At 36.1% G+C, this 20,126-nt stretch overlaps 1 protein-coding gene across 5 annotated transcripts in view; it reads right to left on the reverse strand.

Annotated features, from left to right (window-relative positions):
• ATM (ATM serine/threonine kinase) overlaps positions 1-20,126 on the reverse strand; it is a 76,827-nt gene that overhangs the window by 37,656 nt on the left and 19,045 nt on the right. For all 5 annotated transcript variants that reach the window (XM_040544094.1, XM_040544097.1, XM_040544096.1 and 2 more), the window contains 19 exons: positions 18,123-18,254; positions 17,280-17,405; positions 17,071-17,160; positions 15,873-16,044; positions 14,490-14,689; positions 13,886-13,968; positions 13,622-13,777; positions 13,062-13,137; positions 12,778-12,908; positions 11,255-11,375; positions 9,620-9,796; positions 8,802-8,971; positions 8,242-8,488; positions 7,531-7,646; positions 5,463-5,589; positions 4,408-4,607; positions 3,117-3,288; positions 919-1,083; positions 511-643 (listed from right to left, as the gene is read on the reverse strand). In XM_040544094.1, the coding sequence (XP_040400028.1) occupies positions 511-643; positions 919-1,083; positions 3,117-3,288; positions 4,408-4,607; positions 5,463-5,589; positions 7,531-7,646; positions 8,242-8,488; positions 8,802-8,971; positions 9,620-9,796; positions 11,255-11,375; positions 12,778-12,908; positions 13,062-13,137; positions 13,622-13,777; positions 13,886-13,968; positions 14,490-14,689; positions 15,873-16,044; positions 17,071-17,160; positions 17,280-17,405; positions 18,123-18,254 (2,794 nt within the window). The remainder of the gene's footprint in view (positions 1-510; positions 644-918; positions 1,084-3,116; positions 3,289-4,407; positions 4,608-5,462; positions 5,590-7,530; positions 7,647-8,241; positions 8,489-8,801; positions 8,972-9,619; positions 9,797-11,254; positions 11,376-12,777; positions 12,909-13,061; positions 13,138-13,621; positions 13,778-13,885; positions 13,969-14,489; positions 14,690-15,872; positions 16,045-17,070; positions 17,161-17,279; positions 17,406-18,122; positions 18,255-20,126) is intronic.

Genomic DNA, 20,126 nt, shown 5'->3' on the forward strand with positions numbered 1-20,126 from the left:
CTAAACGAGAACACTGGGATATGGCAAGGTTCAACTAAGCTAAATCCTATTATTTTCAAACGTTTGTGAGATTTATTTTCTAACACACTACGCCTTTCTAAAATCTAGTTTTAGTAATGAAGCTACTTAAATGTAATTGTAAAGGAGCAGGGAGACTCATATACAAGAAAATTCATTAAGCAGCCATATAACAATATACTTATACATTATCCCCGTCATTCACAATAATGTATGCCCCACTCCAAGAGCTATATGGGCATTTTACCCTGTCTGTCATGTAACACTTCACAGAATATTTATAACATGCTTTGCAGGAGATATTTCAGATTTTGCATCAATAATACATGCCATTCTACTCTGCATGTGAAATTACAATAAGGTTACATTGCTAAACATACCAAAAACAGGACACAAAATAAATCATTCAATGTCAAATTAGAATAGGATTAAACTGTTACACATATAAAACCAGATACAGATGAAATAAAACACATAATCAGATGTCTGTACCCTGGAAAATTTTCAGGAGATCCTTCATCTGATCTTTATATCGTTCCAACTGTTTGCGTAAATCATACAGTCCTTCAAGTCGTGTTAAGGGCAGTGAATCACAAGCACTAACTGAGAGAAAGTGATTCATTTCCTGCAAAACAACAGTTTGTATTAAGCACATTTTACACACATATAAAGGCTTCAAGTAAAGAAGCGGTACACAGCAGTCCACAACGTGGAGATTAATAGATGCAAAATAAGCATGGAGACCTAGAAATACCTCAGTTTCTGAAACCGGCAATAAAAATGATTCACATCTAATTTAAATCTTTCTCAGCTATACATAGTTCAAAAACTATTTTTCTTTTAAAAGTTTTTTATTGCAAAAACCACTACACCATGAGATATAATTGAAAATGTAATTACCTCCAAAAGAGAATATGGTCCTTTACTGTATTTTATCTTCTGCTGAGTTGTTCGCAAATCTTTAAAAGCGGAATATTCAGGAAAAGGATCTAAGCGTTTGATTGCATGGTACAGATTTTCATTATCCTTATTGTCTATCACCAGATACTTCAATAAGCCTAGGACCTGAACATAAAAGTAAATGAAAAGTAAAAAAGAGAATCACTTTTGAGCCATATTTCTTTAGGTTATAAAGTCTGCATTTCTCTTAGTTTCAATGAACTGAGAACACTATAAAAAACTTGGTAAGATAATTCATTTACACTATCAGAATTTGTAAAATTTTCAGAGGCATAGGGAAATCACAGATATACTCTAAAAAGGAGTTTTTGCTATTGCCTCTTCCCTAACTGATATCAAAGTGTTTATTATCACAACCTGCAGTTTTATCCTGTCTTTTGATGAAGCTAATTTCAACTATTGGTCAATACAATATTGAGTATGATTTAGCAACACACTACACCCAAGCAGGCCTTTTGATGTTACTGGGACCTTTTAAATTTCTACTATTTCTATTATATCTACAAATTTTTAATTTCTACTATGTAGTGTCAGTAATTTGAAATTCCAACAAATGCCTAAAAATAATGATTTACTGTCCAAACCTCTGAACTCTGGCAGAATTTGTTTCACAGCAGATCTACAACTTAAATAAATGCTTGCATAAGGGATAACACATTTTATCTGAAAAATGCTTTTTTTTGTGCTTTACTTACTAACTAATGAATGCAACTGGATATTCAATACAGGCAGCTTTCAAGATCTACAATCTAAATGATGAGGTTTTTGTTTGGACGCTCGTATTTATTTGAAAATGATTGACTAGCTTCCATTCAATGCTGGAAGGAAAATAAATAGAAGAAACTGAAAAGTCATCACTAGAGGAAGGACGTCCCTGCAGGAAACATCAGAAGATTTCATATATGATAGCAGTTTGAATTTGGAGAAATTTCTGTCCTCCCCACTTTGTTTCTGCCCAGGGATGCCCTGACATGTTGCTTTCGCAGCTGTGTATGTAAAATTATTTGCACAGAGATATTATAAAACATCAGGTTGGTGACCACTGGGCTGGGAAAAAAGTTGCTGGGTTATTATGAGCTGAACCAGTGTAGCTCTACAGTTGAATTGGAAGCATTAAGAGGTCACTGTACTGCACGCTACACTGCAACCATGAAGGTACACATGGTACAATGTCACCAGATTAAGCTAGAAGGCAAGTGTGAGGACTAAAGTGCAAGAAGCATACTCTTTTCTCACCTTCAGCTACAGATTAGAAGTCACTGAATCTAACTATATTTCCATCTCTAGTGGACCACACGTACAAGTTATCACCAGAAGGAAAACAAGGCTTGTCACACAATAGAAACTGCTTCATTTCTTTGTTAAGGATGAAGTGTTAAATATATTTTAGTATCAATTTAATCAATAAACAGCTGAACCACTGACATCTGTTCTCTGCACCTATTTCTTTGTCTTCTAAACAGCTTCCCCTTCCAAAGGTCTCCATTGTATTTCCTGTGAAATCTTCCACAAGGCAAGAAGCAGTGTGGCTATGGCAAGGTGAGAGCTTTGTAGGTAACTGCTTGGCTACTTGATCTCTTGTAACCAACTTGCCATCACCAGCAGTTTACATATACCTATGTTCTCTCTTTCTTTTTCTTTAGTGGTATCACTGGTTTGGTGTCTCTTCTCTACTGAGAACATTTTTTCTGAAACTTACCCTGAAGGTTTTATACCTCTTTCATATTCGACAGAAACCAACGCAGAAATTCAAAGACATGAAAGGCATAAGGACAGCATTAAAGCTCTTTAAGAACTAAAAAGAGAACTGTTTAATAGGTTAAGTAAACAGAGAATTAGAAAGTATCACTCACATTAGAAAGTAACCTCAACAATTATGATGGAATACATCTCCATCACTGCTTAAAGCCATAGGAATTACAAATACAGAACACAGAAATACCAGAAGTAGAGACATTTTTACCTAAACAATTAAAGGTATAGAGTTACATGCCAAATAACATTACGATGTTATTGCTTTGTGTACTTACGAAGCATAGAAAAAAGGAACTGAAATTGAACACTAATTAAAGTATTGCTTTTATGAAGTGAACATAAACTTAAAAGCTAACAGACAAGGAATAAATACAAACAACTACCTGTTGCTGAATCTTAGGTTGGTCCACAGCAAGAGGTGTTAGTGTTCCTACAATAACGTGGAGGTGGCTCCCTAGAGCATCATTGCAACATGTAACTGCTGTGTGGCAAACATGATGAAGAAGATCACAACAGAGTGAGAAGCTGCGCACGGATATGTCTCTGATAACAGGTCTGCCACAGGAAACAAAAAAATTAAAGAAATACAAATTGCCATTGTCTCAAGTATTAAGCTATTACACAACAGGGAAGAATAGAGGAAAAGGAGGAATATGAATAATCTTTATGGGAAAATTTGATTCTAAACTTAAAAATTATCAAGGCTCTAAGGATTTAGCTCAGGAGATAAAGGAGAACTGAAGAATACACAAATTGACTGAAACACTTTAAAAATCAAGTAAAAAGCATACAGAAGAATACATTTCCAAAAGGGAAAAAAATTTAAAAAATTAAAAGGCTTTAAGATTACTGTTTGCCAGAACAATTTTGACAGAAACATAAAGTGGAAAACATACCTTCTGCACCCTCTTCCCTTTCACATAACCAGCCATTAGTTTAAAAAAAAAAAAAAAAAAAAAAAGATTTGGGTTTCAAAGGACTTCTGGGATTATGAAGTCCAGCTTCCTGTCAGAAGCAGGCCCAGCTTCAAAGTCAGATCAGCTCCCCAGGGCTTTGTTGAGCTGAATTCTGACACATTCTCTAAGGAACCTGCTTTGGCAGGGGGGTTGGACCCGATGATCTCTTGAGGTCCCTTCCAACCTCTACAATTCTGTGATTCTGTGATTCCTTGGATGGAGAATAAATAGCAAACCTGTATTTGACTATTCTCACAGTGAAAATCTTTCTCCATATACCCAACGAGAACTTCCTGTATTGCAATTTGGCAGCTGCTACCCCTTGTCTTTTCACTGTGCGCCTCTAGGAAGAGTCTAGTTCTACTTTCCCTACAAGGTATCTTCTGTTCTACGGAAGGATACTTTCAATTCCCAAACAGCCTTTTTGTCACCAAAATCTCCTAACACTTTAAGTTTCTATAATTTGATAGCCTACTATAAATATAAAATTCTGCAGTACAGTGAATATGTAAATACAAGGACAGCACAAAGCAGTCCGCCATTTAGAATGAGTTTTTAATTTAAATTCCAAAATTATCAAATAAAAGCAATTTAAGTGTTTCTGGAAATTTCAATTCTTTCTACAAATGAATTCAAATCTACCAGCAATACAGACAGGCAAGGTTACAAGAACAAGGGAACACAGATATGACAACCATGATGTAATTGTCATATTTACCTGCTGTTGATGTGGTGAATCAGGGTATAAATTACATCACGGAGGACAAAAGCCCATGCTCCTCCTAAACCATCTTTTATCTCTTTAAGTAACAGACTAACGAAGAAATGATATATTATAAGAACTCTGTGTCTCTTGTAGACGTTGTTTGTATCTGATGCATGTTTACAAAGGGCTAGAAGAATTTTCTGGAATGAATCCTAAAAATAAATAGAACTATGAATAAAAAGATCATTCATAATGCCAACAGAGATACACTTTATATCAAGAAAAAAAAAAAAGCTAAACAATAGGGAGACATATATATATGGACAAAGAGGTTAAAAAGATTTAAAGAATTTATTCCACTGGCTGGCAGTACTAACTTTGACACTTAAAAGCTTTATACAAACATGCTTCATTATTTTTTTTTCTTATTTTTAGATTCTTTATGGATGGGCAAAGTAAGCTGTGTTCTTCACAACATATGCAATAAAATAGCATTATCTTTGTAAAGATAAGTTTCTAAGGAATTATGTTAGAAGACTGGAATACGCCTATGCTGCATCATTTTATACACCTTCCTATTTGCTATTAACGACAGAAAATCAAATGTCTGAAAATACGACAGACTACAGAATTTCACACTGTCATTAAGGGAAGCTAACTTTAACATCTGAATTGTAGACAGTAATTAGAAAAAAACTGTCCAAACATAATTACTTTAGAATGTTTTTCAGACATATGCCAAATAAATAAATTACATCTGAATTGTATCTGGTATACAGACATTTCCCCAGCCTTTAATACAATTCCATTTATACATTACTGTATATGCATTATATAACGCAATTATACTCTAAGCCCTGGAATTTTTGTAAGGTTACCATACCCCGGAACTTAGGACTTCCTCCTTTTCACAAGGCAAAAAAGAGAACAAAAATGTGTCAAGTTTGTATTTTTTCCTCAAATATACATGATGAAAATGTCTAACTAAATTTAAATGTACCCATAAAATGAATTTTATATTCTAAAGGAAAAAAAAAAAGTCATTATTACATACTTTACATACTTACAGGGCTTTTAGTAAGAACGGCTACAAGACTTTTTAATTTGCTTTTATGACAGCTGCTAATATAGTCCAAGGTTGCCTTAATCACGTAAGATGGAAAATGAGGAGGATTAGGCGAAGGATCCAGTTCCCTGAATGAATAAATAAGAGGCTTTTTTTTTTCAAGAATCAAACCCCATGTGTTAAATGAAATAAGTCTCATGGAATAGATGGGTAACTGCTAGGAAATCCTTTCTGCTTTCAATAAGTGAGAAGCTCTCAAAACATCAAACAGAGTGACACACTTCTTAGTTTTAACTCTGTTGCCCCTATAAGGCAGTTTCCAAGGTCTCATTTCTCCTTAACACTCTTTTATTCTTTTTTTGAAAGATCATTTTGCTACAAAAAAAAAAAAAGTCTAATATAAGGTACTGTAGTGGGTTTACGTGGCAAGGTTTTGGTAGCAGGGGGCTGCAGGGGTGGCTTCTGTGAGAAGGATCTAGAAGCTGCCCCATGTTAGGTAAGGGCCCCACTGCTGACCAGAGCTGAGCCAATAAGCGATGTTGTTTCGCGCCTCTGTGAGAGCATATCTAAGACAGGGAAAAAAAAACGCTGTGCCACACAGCAGCTGGGAGAGTGAGAGGAGTGAGGAACAGCCTTGCAGGCACCAAGGTCAGTGAAGCAGGGAGAGAGGTGCTCCAGGTGCCAGAGCAGAAGTCCCCTGCGGCCTGTGGTGAGGACCATGGTGAAGCAGGCTGTCCCCCTGCAGCCCATGGAGTACCACGGTGGAGCAGGGTTCCACCCTGCAGCCCGTGGAGGAGACCACGGTGGAGCAGGTGGACCTGCACCGATGGAGGCTGCGGCCTGTGGAAGACCCCTGCCGGAGCAGATTCCGGGCCGGACCTGTAGCCCGTGGAGAGGAGACCACGCAGGAGCAGGTGACCTGGCAGGAGCTGCTGCCCGTGGGGGACCCAGGGTGGAGCAGTTCGCTCCTGAGGGATGGACCCAGTGGTATGGACCCATATCCGGAGCAGTTCTTGAAGAGCTGCTGCCTGTGGGCAGCCCACGCTGGATCAGTTCGGCAAGGACTGCATCCCGTGGGAGGGACCCCACAGCACAGGGGACGAGAGTGACCGAGAAGGAGCGGCGGCGAAGAAGTGCTATAGACTGACGACAACCCCCATTCCCCTGTTCCCCTGCGCTGCTCAGGGGGAGGAGGTGGAAGAGGGTGGATGCGGGGGAAGGTGCCTTTGGTTTCTTTCCTTTGTTTCTCGTTTATCTAGCTTGTTAGTAATAGGCAATAAATCTTACTATCTCCCTATGCTGAGTCTGTTTTGCCCGTCACAATAATTACTGTGCGATCTCCTCGTCCTTATCTCAACCCTTGAGCCCTTTTCATCGTATTTTCTCCCCGTTCCTCTTTGAGGAGGGGGAGTGAGAAAGCGGTTGTGGTGGAGCTCAGCCGCCCACACGAGTAAAACCACCACAGGTACCTTGGAGGAAAATCTAAAAATGAAAATGAAACTATTTTTGGCATTCAAATATTTCTATTAGCTAGAAATTAGTTAATCCAGCATTGTTTAAGCAATTTTCTTACCAAGGGCAAGAGCAGCCACTATAGGAACTGCTAAGAAAAGGTTCAGTTTCACTTCTGACTTCTAAATATTTACAGACCTTTGAAAGAATGACTTGAAATTATAGTCATTAAAACCTGGCTAATTTTACAGCAAGTAAAATTTTACAGGGTGGCTTTCCTTCCTAGTTTAAACTGATCTAATCCAACATTGCCATAGTCCAGAGCTTATCAACATACAATGGAATTCTCTTGCCCACCTATTTATTCTTTCCATTAACTGACATATTATAGAGAGATTCCCCTTTATTGATAACACAGAATAACTATTTAGAAAGGATGCACACGATGTATCATCACTAATGAAAATAAAGTCCACTGATTCTCAGCTTCAAAGATACCTCTTCTTATGCCTGAAGGGCACATTTTAATGCACAATGTTATACACATACACCCATACACAATGTTATACAAATACATAAAAAAATCTACAAATTTTTAAAGATCTACAAATACCTACCCTATGTATTTACTCAGATGAGACCCTTCACCCTCCTCATTAGGTGGCTCATGTAAGGTCATCAACAGTTCAACCACAATTTCTGATAAATTATTATGAGATAAACTGTCAATTTCCTAGAGGAGGAAAAATAGTATTTTAGCAAGAAAAAAAATAGCTAAAATAATTTAACACTTTTTTTTCCCTTCTGTGAAAACCCATCTTTTCTTGCCGGGATTCTGTATTTGTTGAATTAGCCAAAACATACAATTTATTCAGAAATTACACCTGGGTAGGTCTTACCTATGACAGTCACAGGTAGAACAATTGCTTCCCTAGCAAAATAAAAATAAAAAATAAAAGTAAGATTAATCTTACTTCTCATTCTGTATAGTCTGCCTCTGGGGAAGAAGGAGAGCCTTCAGAAAGTATTAAAAATATTTTAAGAGGAAAACATGACTTACATAAAGAGATACATAACAGGGGAACTCAGGCTTGTATAATTAAACTTCTTTTTATCACATTCTGAAATAAATTATACTTCAGATACTGTCTGCCTGAAAGATACTATTGAATCCCAATTACTTGAAACATCTGGGATACACATTCAGCTAGCTTGGCTGTATTACAACAATAATCTCGTATCTATAAACTTTAATTATTTTACATTTTTATATATATAAAAGTTTCTTTCAAGTCATACAACTTAATTTACACATTTGAAACTGATACCTGTTTCCCTAAGCAGTCTTCATCCTTAAGCACGTCATACACTTTAGAAGCTGTATCTCTTTGCTCTGCTACTTCACTCTTTCCATGGCTTTGATAGGCAAAATACGGGAGGATATTCACAAGTATCTTTGGAAAACAGTCTGCCAAAACCTGCCTCCAGTCTTTTTCAATCTTGTTGGCCAGTGATTTCACATCTTCAAATTGACTTCTAATGACCAAGTGTGGAACCAAAACTTTGTAACAAGACCTACATGTAGTAAATACATTTCCAGAATGTCCTTGAATTATATTTTTGAAAAAATCTCAAGCATAATAAAACAAATACCATTCCCCTACTAGATTCCTCTATGACTAAACTTGTAATTATTGTCTAGCTACTACTACACAAAAAATCTTTGCAGCATAACTATAGTATACAAGATACTAGAAATACATTAGAAAAGCTCTAAATACGTTTTCCTACAATAAAATCTTGATGCATAACTACATTTAGAAATTTGAAACCCTATGTCATAATTGTAAATAAATCTAGATAAACTGCTTTCATATAGCAAACTTACCTGTAGAATTCCTCAAGGCTAGTATAGCTCAGAAGAACGTAAGGAAAGGCAGACAGGTTGTATCCACTGTCATTTATTTTCAGCCACTCCACCACCAAATAGTCTAAATGTGATGTCATGAAGTCTTCTATACTTTTATAGCCAAAAATGTCAGATACTTTTTTCAAAACCTGTGCATTAGATAAGATTATAAAGTAGCACAAACAATACATGATATTACGGCATAGTGAAAGTGATATTACAGCATGTCCTTCCCACACCCTTTTAATGCTTATTCATGCAACTCAATGAGTAGGAAGTGATAAAAATGAGAGAACACACACATCAAAAAAATGACCAGCATGACAGACTGCAGTATGAACAGCAATTATTTCAGTACACCCTTATGAACAGCAACGTAAGAGTTCACCAAGACACATACCATCTTCCAATACATTGCATATACATATATTGCATATTTTCCACACTGGAAAACTCAACTTACTTTTAGTGGATAGAAAGAATTTTTTAATGAGCTCTGAAATCTTTAATGTACAAAAATCTATTTGTGTTTTAGATCTGTGCTTTTAAGGTACAGGATTTACTATTAAAATTGCTTTTTATGATATCATTTCTGTGTTAAGATATCATTTCTGTGTTAACATTACACAGATCATTAGATTTAATCACAAACTCATTCAGATATTTAAGTCTCACATTAGGCATGCATTGCATTAAAAAATGTAACAACTTTCAACATTGACAAAAGCATTTTGCACCATTACAATTTTGCTTTGCTTCACTTACAACCTAAATATAAACCAGAAATTTTTACTTGCCTTTTTCACAAGGTGAAGTTCTAACCCATTCTCTTTCACAGACTGGCAAATAGCAAACAAAGCTTGCTTTTCGCATACAGGGCTGCAGCACAGAACCATGGTTACAAGCATCAGCAAAACTGCTTTTCTATTACACTGCTTATCCAAAAGATCTTCAGAACTTGCATCGCCACTAACCTGCAGGAAGAAATAATGAAGAACTTACATAAAAAATCTGTTAAGACAATCTAATTCTGTTAAAGCAACATGATTGTTAAAACAATCAATTATCTAGAGAACTAAATTAATAAGTTAGAACAAAGGGTGCTGATATGAACACTTCTGAAAATCTTGCTTTGGTTGCTTAAAAATTAAATCCCTCCGCTGTCTGCTCCACCTCTCAAACACAATTTACTGCCTCCAGCATGTTAGCATACATGCTTGTACCTCATATACTCCAGTTCATATGTAGTATTAGCAACTCAAACAAAGGCAACACACTTAGCAGATAAATGACTGAGGCACTAAGAAGTCTCCTTTTGATCCTCTGTAAAATTTACTGCCTCTAAAGCAAACACAGCAGCAGGATTTTCCTCAAGTTTTTTTTTTAATTTTTAATTTTTTTATTAGTTTCCTAACAATAACATATATATTACCATGTGAGAAAAAAGAGCACAAACCACTGATGCATACAGGAAAGAACTACCTTGTGATTCAAATACAGTTCTTCCTTTCCTAATGCACAGTGTTGACTAGTGACACATTCTGAATAAAAGTAACATGAAACTGAACCAAGGACAGAAGCTAATGAGAGATGACAGCAAGGTGAGGTGACAGAGCAGAGAGCCGAGGCAACAGCGAAAATAGATGAAACAAAGAGCTGGAGCAACAGAAGTCTGTAGGCAACAGATGGAATGAGATCACAGAGGGACGAGGCCTCAACTGCAAGCCCAAGCTACAGGACAGCAAGCCAGTGCAACAAAGAGAGAAAACACAACGAACAGAGACAGCATGTGGAAATATGATAGAGCAACAGACAAATATTATGGAAAATTTAAATGACTAGGCATGGTAGTAAGGAAGAGGAAAAAATGAAAGACACTAATAGAAATATTAACAGTTAAAGAAATTCTGCAGTAATATACACCACTACATTTCCAGTTACTGCAATAAAAAAAACTTTTCTTTTACTTGAATTTTTGTCTGAATATTTTATATTTTAAGCAAATTTTAATTTTGTGGAAATCAGTGTCCTAATACCACTGGAAACCTTACCTTACCGAAATTTAATGTTCTGCTTTTATACTAAGTACATAATTTAAATTTACATTGCTACCTATTCACTACTTATATATTGTCTATAATAGTATGGTTCCGTTTTTCTTTCTTAAGTGTTACAGTAGTGAAATCTGCAACAACAAGTAGCATTATACAGTCCAAAGCATACGCTGAAAAAGCTGACAAATTTTTAACGTGGACAAAACAGAGACTGACTGAATGTATAATGGATTTCCTGTCCACCACCTTGTTCCACCACCTCAGATTACCAGAAACCATGAAGAATTAATATTCTTGGAAAGCTAAACACACTTATTTCAAAGGTCATCGTATTCACAACCTGAAAATTTGGCAAAACTAATGACTAGATCTTGTTACCAGATTGCTCATTCCTTCCTGAACTCTGAGATAGGCATTCTCAAAAGCCTTTTGCTGGAGCTTCAAGGGAAGAGGTTTTGACAATCCAGAAGAATCTTTCTGTTTCACATCTTGAAACAAACTTCAAAAAAACAATAATTATTAGCATAACATTTAGTCTACAGAATTGCTGCATATTGTGCATAGCAAATAATAAGATTCTGCTTTTCTATACACTCTAATTTTCTTCTTAACTTTCTTGTATATAGCAGTCCTTCCTTCCTCTCCCTCAAACTTTATCAGTAACAGGAAGAATATCTGCTGGGGCTAAACGCTGGAAAGAAAGTTTCCCAATCTCTGCCAGTGCAGGAATCCAAACTGCAATTAGTTGTCACAATGGCACATTCCACCTCATGAAGTATGTTGGGAATACATTTATTAAACAAATGTACTTGTATAAAGAGTTTCTCAAATACATATATATATATATATACACACACATACACACATAGTATATAATTCATATATAGATATATATGTGTATATATGTATATACATATATTATACGTATTAAGTATATATTTTTTTTTAGATAAAGGCCCAACTCACTCTGCTACAAAAATTGGAACATCATAGTGGATTGGACCAAACGTCATTCTAGCCATTTCTAAGTGACCAACAGCAGATACCTCAGAAAGATCACCATATGCTTCCCTTGTATGTATAGTAACACCCTTGAATATATATATCCTAATACTTGACAACATGGGACCTAGGCAGATCATGAGTTAGAAGTGGTGACTATATTTAGTATCCTTCAATGATTTTCTCTTTCATGAATTTGCCCAGTCGCTTTTTGAGTCCCTGTAAACTTTGGGCATCCAGACAGGTGAACACAGTAGGATAATAATCAGCATAATTGAATATTGTATGAACTAAACCATATTTTCTTAGAATCTTGAATGTGTTAGCTTCACTTGATGTCCCCTAGTCTTTAAACTGGAAAAGACTGCCTATCTTCATTTTGTTCCACTCCATATTTTGTAACGTAGTATCTCGGGCAATTCAACTCCCTTTATGCTGAAGGGCTACAATTTATACAACCAATTGATGTGTGTAAAGTGTTCCTTACTTTTGAAAATCCCTTCTCCACTCCTATTCCAGTTCCATTACATCCTTTCTGAGATATGGAGAAAGAACTGTACATAGTATTCAAAAATACAAGATCCTTTGAAATAGTCTTCATGCTACAAAATGTGCCCAACTTATTTCTAAAGGATAAACAACTATTTCATATTCAAGTTTTGCATAATGTATCTAATGCAAAAATTACAATTATACACAGTTTATATATATGTACATAATTTTATATATATATACACACACACATATATATATACACACAGAATACTTCATAGGCTTTTATATTCCCTCAAGATCAATGCGCCAGAACTACTAGAAACAGCAGCTATACAGTAGCAGAAGTAAGACCCAGTTAAAGTGAAAATTACTGTTATAAACAGAAAAAAGATCTGCATTATCACCTGGTAATTGACTTTGCAGCGAGAATGCAAACTTGATGGTGACTATCTGCGAGAAAATGTGGGAAAGCATCACACACAGGAAGATCTCCATCTTTTACGTTAAGGATAGCCCACTTGGAATAAGGATCAGCCTGAAGAAAATGAATATTGAGGTTTAAAATATACAGAATACTTACAGTGATATACTTACTGATATATGCAAAAAAAATCTTTAGACACTGTTTTCAAGCACACCTTAAGTATATACTTAACATGCTAATGAATGTAAGAAAAAATGGGATTACCTCTAGCAGGGCTTTCATGCAGTTTAAAAGCGCTACTCTTACTGGTGCCGTGCATCTCTTTCCTTGAGATAGCTTCCTAAAATAAGGAACATTTGAATAAATGAAAAAGTTGCCAACTATTTTGAGAAAAAGTCTAACAAGTTAGTTTTTGCTGCTTGCAGTTCATTCTTTTGTGCTTAATAGGTAAGTTTGGCGGGATTTGATGATTTTCCTGGTAATCTACAATAATAAGCAACATTCATTTTTGATTGCTGAAGTTATCACTTGTTATACTTATCCAATACTTGTGATACTTATCCGATTGAGAGTAAAATCTTTGTTAATATACAACTGTGTAGTGTTTATTTCTATAACGTTATCATCTTAAGGACTGTAAAGACACTTTGATACAAATATGACATAGAAATCTGGAAAGTTAAATGCTGGATAAAGGAAAAGCACATGGACTCATGGGATACCAATAGCAAGACACACAACATCACTACAGTCATCACATGGATAACGAAGTTAAAAATCTTATGCCCAGCAAACAGACTTCTGATTAAGGAGAGAAAACATACCAAAAGGCTCCAATAATTGTCAAAAATTGCCCTTGAGCATCCCCTGTCTCTTCCGCATGTGCGCTGGACTGGCCCAAACTTACTGCTATAGGCAGCAAATTGTTTAGAATTACTTTACAAACGTCTTGATCTCGACGGTAAAAGGAACACACAGCACTGTCAAAGAAAGAAAGAAAAAAAATCTTGAACCACTGAACAGCCCTCAAATCCTGCAGCTGTTGAACTAAAATAGCTCTAATAATGCTAAAATAGTTTCTCTCTTACGAAAGAGGTCTAAGAAGCATAAGAACTTCATCTTCAGGCAAGAGGTTTTCTTCAGTAGGAAGCTCCTTCAAAAGGACCAAGTACTGGGGAAGACAACAAAAAAAAAGAACCAAAATGGAAAATAATTCTTAAGAAAATAAGTAGACAACAAGAAAAACTAAAAGACATTTTCAGTAACTGTCACATAAAATGTCATCATGCAGTAAGGATACCTAACGTCAGCTCTTACGTGTTAGAATCCTACCATCTTTTTATGCAGACTGTCACACTAATATTGCTCATTAAATTTTTGGTTTTGGCAGCTAAAAAATATTTCCTTTGTAAATTAAAACACAGATCCTGTTCTATGACAGAGACCATTTCTAGGTATTTAACAAATAATTAATGATAAAGGCAAGATGTTTATACTTCTCAGCTGTTTTCTAATTTACAACAAATTCTAACTGCTCCTTCCCCGCCTACTGTGGCACACTTCAAAATATCAGAAGTAGCCTTTTTCTGGTCTTCTCAGAGGACTGACAAGAGAAAGGCCATCAAGAATATACAATTTTTAAAACAGTACAGGAACAGAGGTGAGTCTTCTGTAAAATAATCTCACACTCACCATGTGCAAATGCAATGGCTTAGCACTGTCAAAGACACTCCGATCAGTTAACATTAACAGCTTCCTCCGTATATCAGAGGCTCGGAAGCTCACTGTCCGAGTTTGGACTGTAGTTGCACAAATACATAAGAACCTCAAAATTTCAAGGAGGAGTAAATCCTGCTTTGTCAACTGTTCTTCAGCTAATGGACTCACAGCACCTGAAAATAAGGTTCACATGTAAGAAATGCCTCTCCAAGTACAATAAAAAAAGTTTTATAACATTTTATGTCTTTACAAAACTAAGTTCTTATAATAGACAGAGTACTAGCAACCTTAATTTGTTATTGAACAGATACTGCAACAGTAGTTTCTTGAATGCTTTCTACATCTAAAAAGGCCCTCTTTAAAACAGATGCTTTCAATTTTATGTGCTCATACAGATGGCTTATTTCTCCCGTCAAAGTACAATGAACACAGCAGAACCATTTTTTTGTGCCATTCGCTATTACTTAGGATGTATTTTAAACTACAGATTCAAAGCTTCCCCAACAGTGAAATTACGACAATTACCACTATATTAATGTCCTCATCCAAATTTCAATTATAACCTAGAAGAAATAGTTACAAATGTCATTTCCTGTCACATTTAGAGCTCTGCCACATTTAGAGTAACTTTCTGCAATCACAAACTTTAGAACTATTTATTGGATGGCTGGAGAAGATATTTCTAAAGACATTTATTCAACACGATGGAGAAAACAGACCAGCTCTTTGTTGCAGTAGTGTAACACCATGATTTCCTTGTTCTTCAATAACAAAACAGAAACCATAGTCCTGATTAGAAACTAAAATACGCATCATTTTAAGAAAGAAATTAAAATGACAGAGAACATCTGTACTTATAGGTCTTAACAGCAATAAACGCCTGTCCCAAGGACATACAAATTCATGTTCCTCCTCCTACTGGTCCAGAGATGCAAGAAAGCTGACCTTGCCAAGAATTACTGATCAGCAAAAGGAGAAGTGAAATAGGACTACTTTTAAGAAAATGAAGCACAACCTAATGACAGAGACAGGTAGTCTACAGACACACCTTCTCTTCTTTTCCAAAATTTCTGACTTTGAGCAAGTTAACTAGTTTCCTGCATTTCACTATTTGTAAAATAAAAAATAAACTTATCATTTCCAGATGAGCTAGAGTATTTGATTAATATCTTTAAAACACTAATGAAGTACAAAATAATTATTGTTTAGAAAGTACCTGGTTCAACTATTACCTGATTAAAAGCAGAACAATATGATACCTAACTGTCATTCAAGGAAAGAACAATTTGTAAAAATAAGGCAGGAAAGCAGGGTCTTAATCTTTTGCAAATAGTTTTGGACAGAGAGAAAGCTTACCTGTTACACTTTGCATGTCACCAGATTCATTTGTACCACTGATGTCAGTCACTGAATGACCATCAAATAGATTATCAGATACCTGGTTATCTGCTTCCATTATACTCTCCTCAGGATCATGCCCCACTACATCCCCTTCTCCTAAGTCACTTGGTTTTCCAGTAAATGTCATCTGACAAAAACACAATATTCTTTTAAAGTTGGCTTTTAATGATGGGAGAAAACACATAAGCATAGGACAAGGAAAGACACCACAGTTTTCCAGTCAACTCGAACAGGTGAAGAAAATAAGGGCTACACTGAAGCGATGAATTTCACTCTGTTATGAAACTGTCTTCTAAACATGTGAATTGTATTTGAACTATTCTCTTTAAGACATAAGCTTCCTGAGACAGACACACGTTTTTGTGTTTTAGATGGTGCCAAGGATATTGTTAGTATTTGAAAAACAATCCTCTGGAAGACTCCGAACTTCCCACCATACTTCATAATTACACAGAAATGAAAAGGCGGCGTAGGGCCTTTTTGAGGGCACAGTAATTACTACTTTCCCTACTAGATGAGAAGCTAACAGAAGGTAAGTTTCTCAGGTTCTCCTCACCTGAAAAAAAAAAAAAGGATTTTGCCTACCTAGACCTGACTACAGCACAATCTGCCAAAATGAGAAGTTTCAAGAGTTGTAGTAAACACAGTGATGTGCCACCCTATTACTTTTGTCAGTGAGAAAGGAGAGCCAGTTACAGTTCAAAGATTTAATATCTACATAAAAACATCTTTACAGTGTTTTTTAAGACACATAAATCCATCAAACTAAAAAAAAAAAAAAAAGTTCTTAACATTTCCACATGCATTAAAGTTAAATGTCGTGTTATAGAAATTCTTTCTATGGCATAAAATCTATATATCATTTAACACTAATAAAGTATTTAAAAATTCCAAAAATAGCGTGTTTTTTAATGTGAATAGGCATGCTAACATTGATCAAATGTTATCCACTTGTCCTTATTTTTCCCCTGTGCCTGTGTTCAAAATACACAAATGTTAAATAGAAATGTTGCCGGTTAGAAATCTCTGTAAAACTCAATGTATTTTAGTGCTTTCTTTTTCCCAATAAGTATCGTATTTTGTTTGCCTCCAAATTATTATACCATAAGAAATATACCATTTCTGCATTCAGAAACACAGGGAACGTACTTACCAGATTTTTGCAAATATCTACAAGATCGTTCATAAATTTTGATGTTAACAAACGCAGGAATAAATTGGACAGCATCTTATAAGCACTGTTCTGTAAGAAAGTAAGATGTGCAGATAGGTTAATTCATTTTTTTCATGTACCACACATGATATCCAACTTTGTGATCTCATTAATGAGGAAAGAAACAAAAATTACTTCATAAGCTTTACCTTGGTACAATTGCATAAACATTTTGTACACTGCATTATCAAAGTCCTCAGTGAGTTGATCTGGGCATCTTCATTTAGTTTCTTTCTTGAGTTAGAAATGCTTTCTCCAGCATAATGAATGAGAGACTAATAAAAATACAACAAATATCTCAGTTAAATTCCTTTATATGTTGGCACATGCGCAGCACACACACAGACAAAAGGACATAATTCTCATTCATACGCATTCATACATTCTGATTCATACAGCTTTGATATTTACAGTGTGCATCAGTGAGTTTGGGCACATTTTTTTTTCCTTTTTTTTCCAAACATTCTGCTCCAGAAGCGACAAATAAATGGCACAGACCAGACTGAAACACTGAAGTTTTCATCATGAAAGAAAAATATGGTATCTGTCCATAATGTAAAGTTTTGGGATTCCATATTTGAAGTGCAAAACCACCTCACACAACAATAAAAACAACAATAGCTGTCATCATACTGGCTTAGACCATCTTAAAAAAAATCCTGCATGAAAGACCTATAAATGAAAGGAATTTTCATCCTAAGTAGTCCTTTTGCCCAAAAATCCTTGATTATTTTATCTTTTTAAAAGGAGTGATAGAGAAACATACCAATATTTAGAATCTGTAAACTTGATATATTGGTATATTGACAGAACTCATTGACTTTTTCAGCAGCAGTAACATATTTAAACCTCTCTACTGCTTTTTTTTTTTTTAAGCAGAAATCAAGGGAAATATTCATGGTCTGAAGGTGTGTTAATATGAATAGAGTTTTTAAAATGATTTTATATTTAACGATCTACTTTAAGTTGTTTGCAAACACATTGCTGCTTACCTTAGCTTTCTGGAACAACTCTGATTTACAGGCATCCTCTTCTGTAAATAAACCAGTGTAGCAATAGCAGCCAAGAACACCAATTGAGAGACTGACACATCGAACAAGATGTTCAGCAGCAACAAGCCTAGACTAAATAAAACACACACTATAAGCACCAGTGGTTTAATATGATTTTTTTTAAGAAAAATACAAATTCTTTAGTCTCTTTTCAACACTTGTATATACATATTTTGTCAGAATGAATGAAGCTTTGCATTTTAGTGTTCTGCATCTTGCATTTGTCTTAGGTCCCTAGCAAGTCCTTTTGGCTCTCCATGTTATAATATTCTCTGCATCTCTCATGGCCCTTACACCTCCCTCCTTCACAATAGTTTAAATTCTCCCTCTCCTTTAGGTTCCATCATAGTAATAATTTCAGCTCTCCTCATGTGTAAGGAGTTGGGGAGTGAGAGAGGGGTTGTGGCGGAGCTGAGCTGCCCAGCTGAGTAAAACCACCACACCAGGACAAGAGATAGTATGGGCCTAGTCATGGACTACCACACATTCCTACCACTGCCTCTTGCTATCTTAGTAAATTCATAAGTTTCTTCTTAGCAGTAACAAACAAATGTCAACAAACAAATGGCATGTAGGGTTGTGAATGCATCCAAATCTACCACAGGAACATTCTGGAGACCCCTTTTTTACCTAATTTATTTGGATCAAAGAAGAAGAAAGAGCAGATGAATATTTTTACTTTCTCTGGGAGAGAGACCAAAGAGGATTTGCTATCACATTCTTTAAAATATGTATCTATAAAAAGATGGAGAAACTCATGCATACACACTGTTTACATATGCAAAACCAGGAAGAGGTTTTACAGTGCCTAGCTGACATATCTTGTTTCAAACCTTTGCACTGCCTCTTTTGTCTCACCAAGTATTATAGGACCTTAACAACAAGTTGCCAAGGAGGCACAGCACTGTATCAAAATCATAGCTAGCCTGTCAAAGGAGATGGAAACTTAAAAAGCCTGCTGCTTTTGTCTTCATCAACTTTTCACACCATTAGGCTTTGGCTCTTCTTCTACAAGTCAAGATTTTTCTCCAACGGAAAGATCCTGTTGTTTCAACAAGTGGAAGATATAAAATGGATAACAGGATAATTCCGGTTCAAACAGACCTCAGGAGGTCTCTGGTCCAACCTCCTACCCACAGCAGACCAGCTCTGATGTCAGATCAGGTTACTCTGGGCTTGATCCAGTCAGAGCTTGAAAAGCTCCAAGGATGAAAACTACACAATCTCTCTGGGCAAACTGTGGCACTGCTTGACTGTCCTCAAGCTATAAAACTTTCCTTGCACCGGTGTGAATTTCTTGTTTCAGTTTATGCCTGCTGTCCCCGACCCTCCTGCAATGCACCACTGTGATGAGCCAGGCCGTGTCTTCCAGATAACTTTATAGGCACTGGGAGGCTCCCTCAAAGCCTGTTAGGTCCCCCCAGAGCCATCCCTGCTCCAGGCTGAACAAGCCCAGCTCCCTCTGTGTCTGCTCACAGCTCAAGTGCTTTAGCCCTTAACCACCTCATTGGTCTTCACTGAACGCACCAAGTGTCTTGTCCTGGGAGGCCCAAAACTGGATGCAGCATTCTAGACACAGAGGGCACCAAGAAGAGGAGGATAATCATCTGCTTTGAGCACTGGCTATGCTCTTGTTAATACAGCCTGTATTTGCAGCTTTCTCTGCCTTTACACTGCTGCCTCTTTTTACAAAACCTATGTGAGACCTCTGTGCCTCAGGCAATCTTGGTTGAAAACCGGCAAGAGCTTGAAGCATTACAGGGGCACAGAAGTTGAAGCAAACATCTCAAAAAGTAGTGTAACAAAGATTTATGTAGCAACTTCTACACAGCTTGTAAAGTAGCTTCCTACATACTTGAGGAAATTACGGTTTGCCAATGATGTACAAAAGCACAGACTTCTCTGTTTCATATTATTGAAGACAGTTTGTAAAATGTTTGCAGT

This window comes from Cygnus olor, chromosome 1 (assembly GCF_009769625.2).
Source record: "Cygnus olor isolate bCygOlo1 chromosome 1, bCygOlo1.pri.v2, whole genome shotgun sequence".
Classification (NCBI taxonomy): Eukaryota; Metazoa; Chordata; class Aves; order Anseriformes; family Anatidae; genus Cygnus; species Cygnus olor.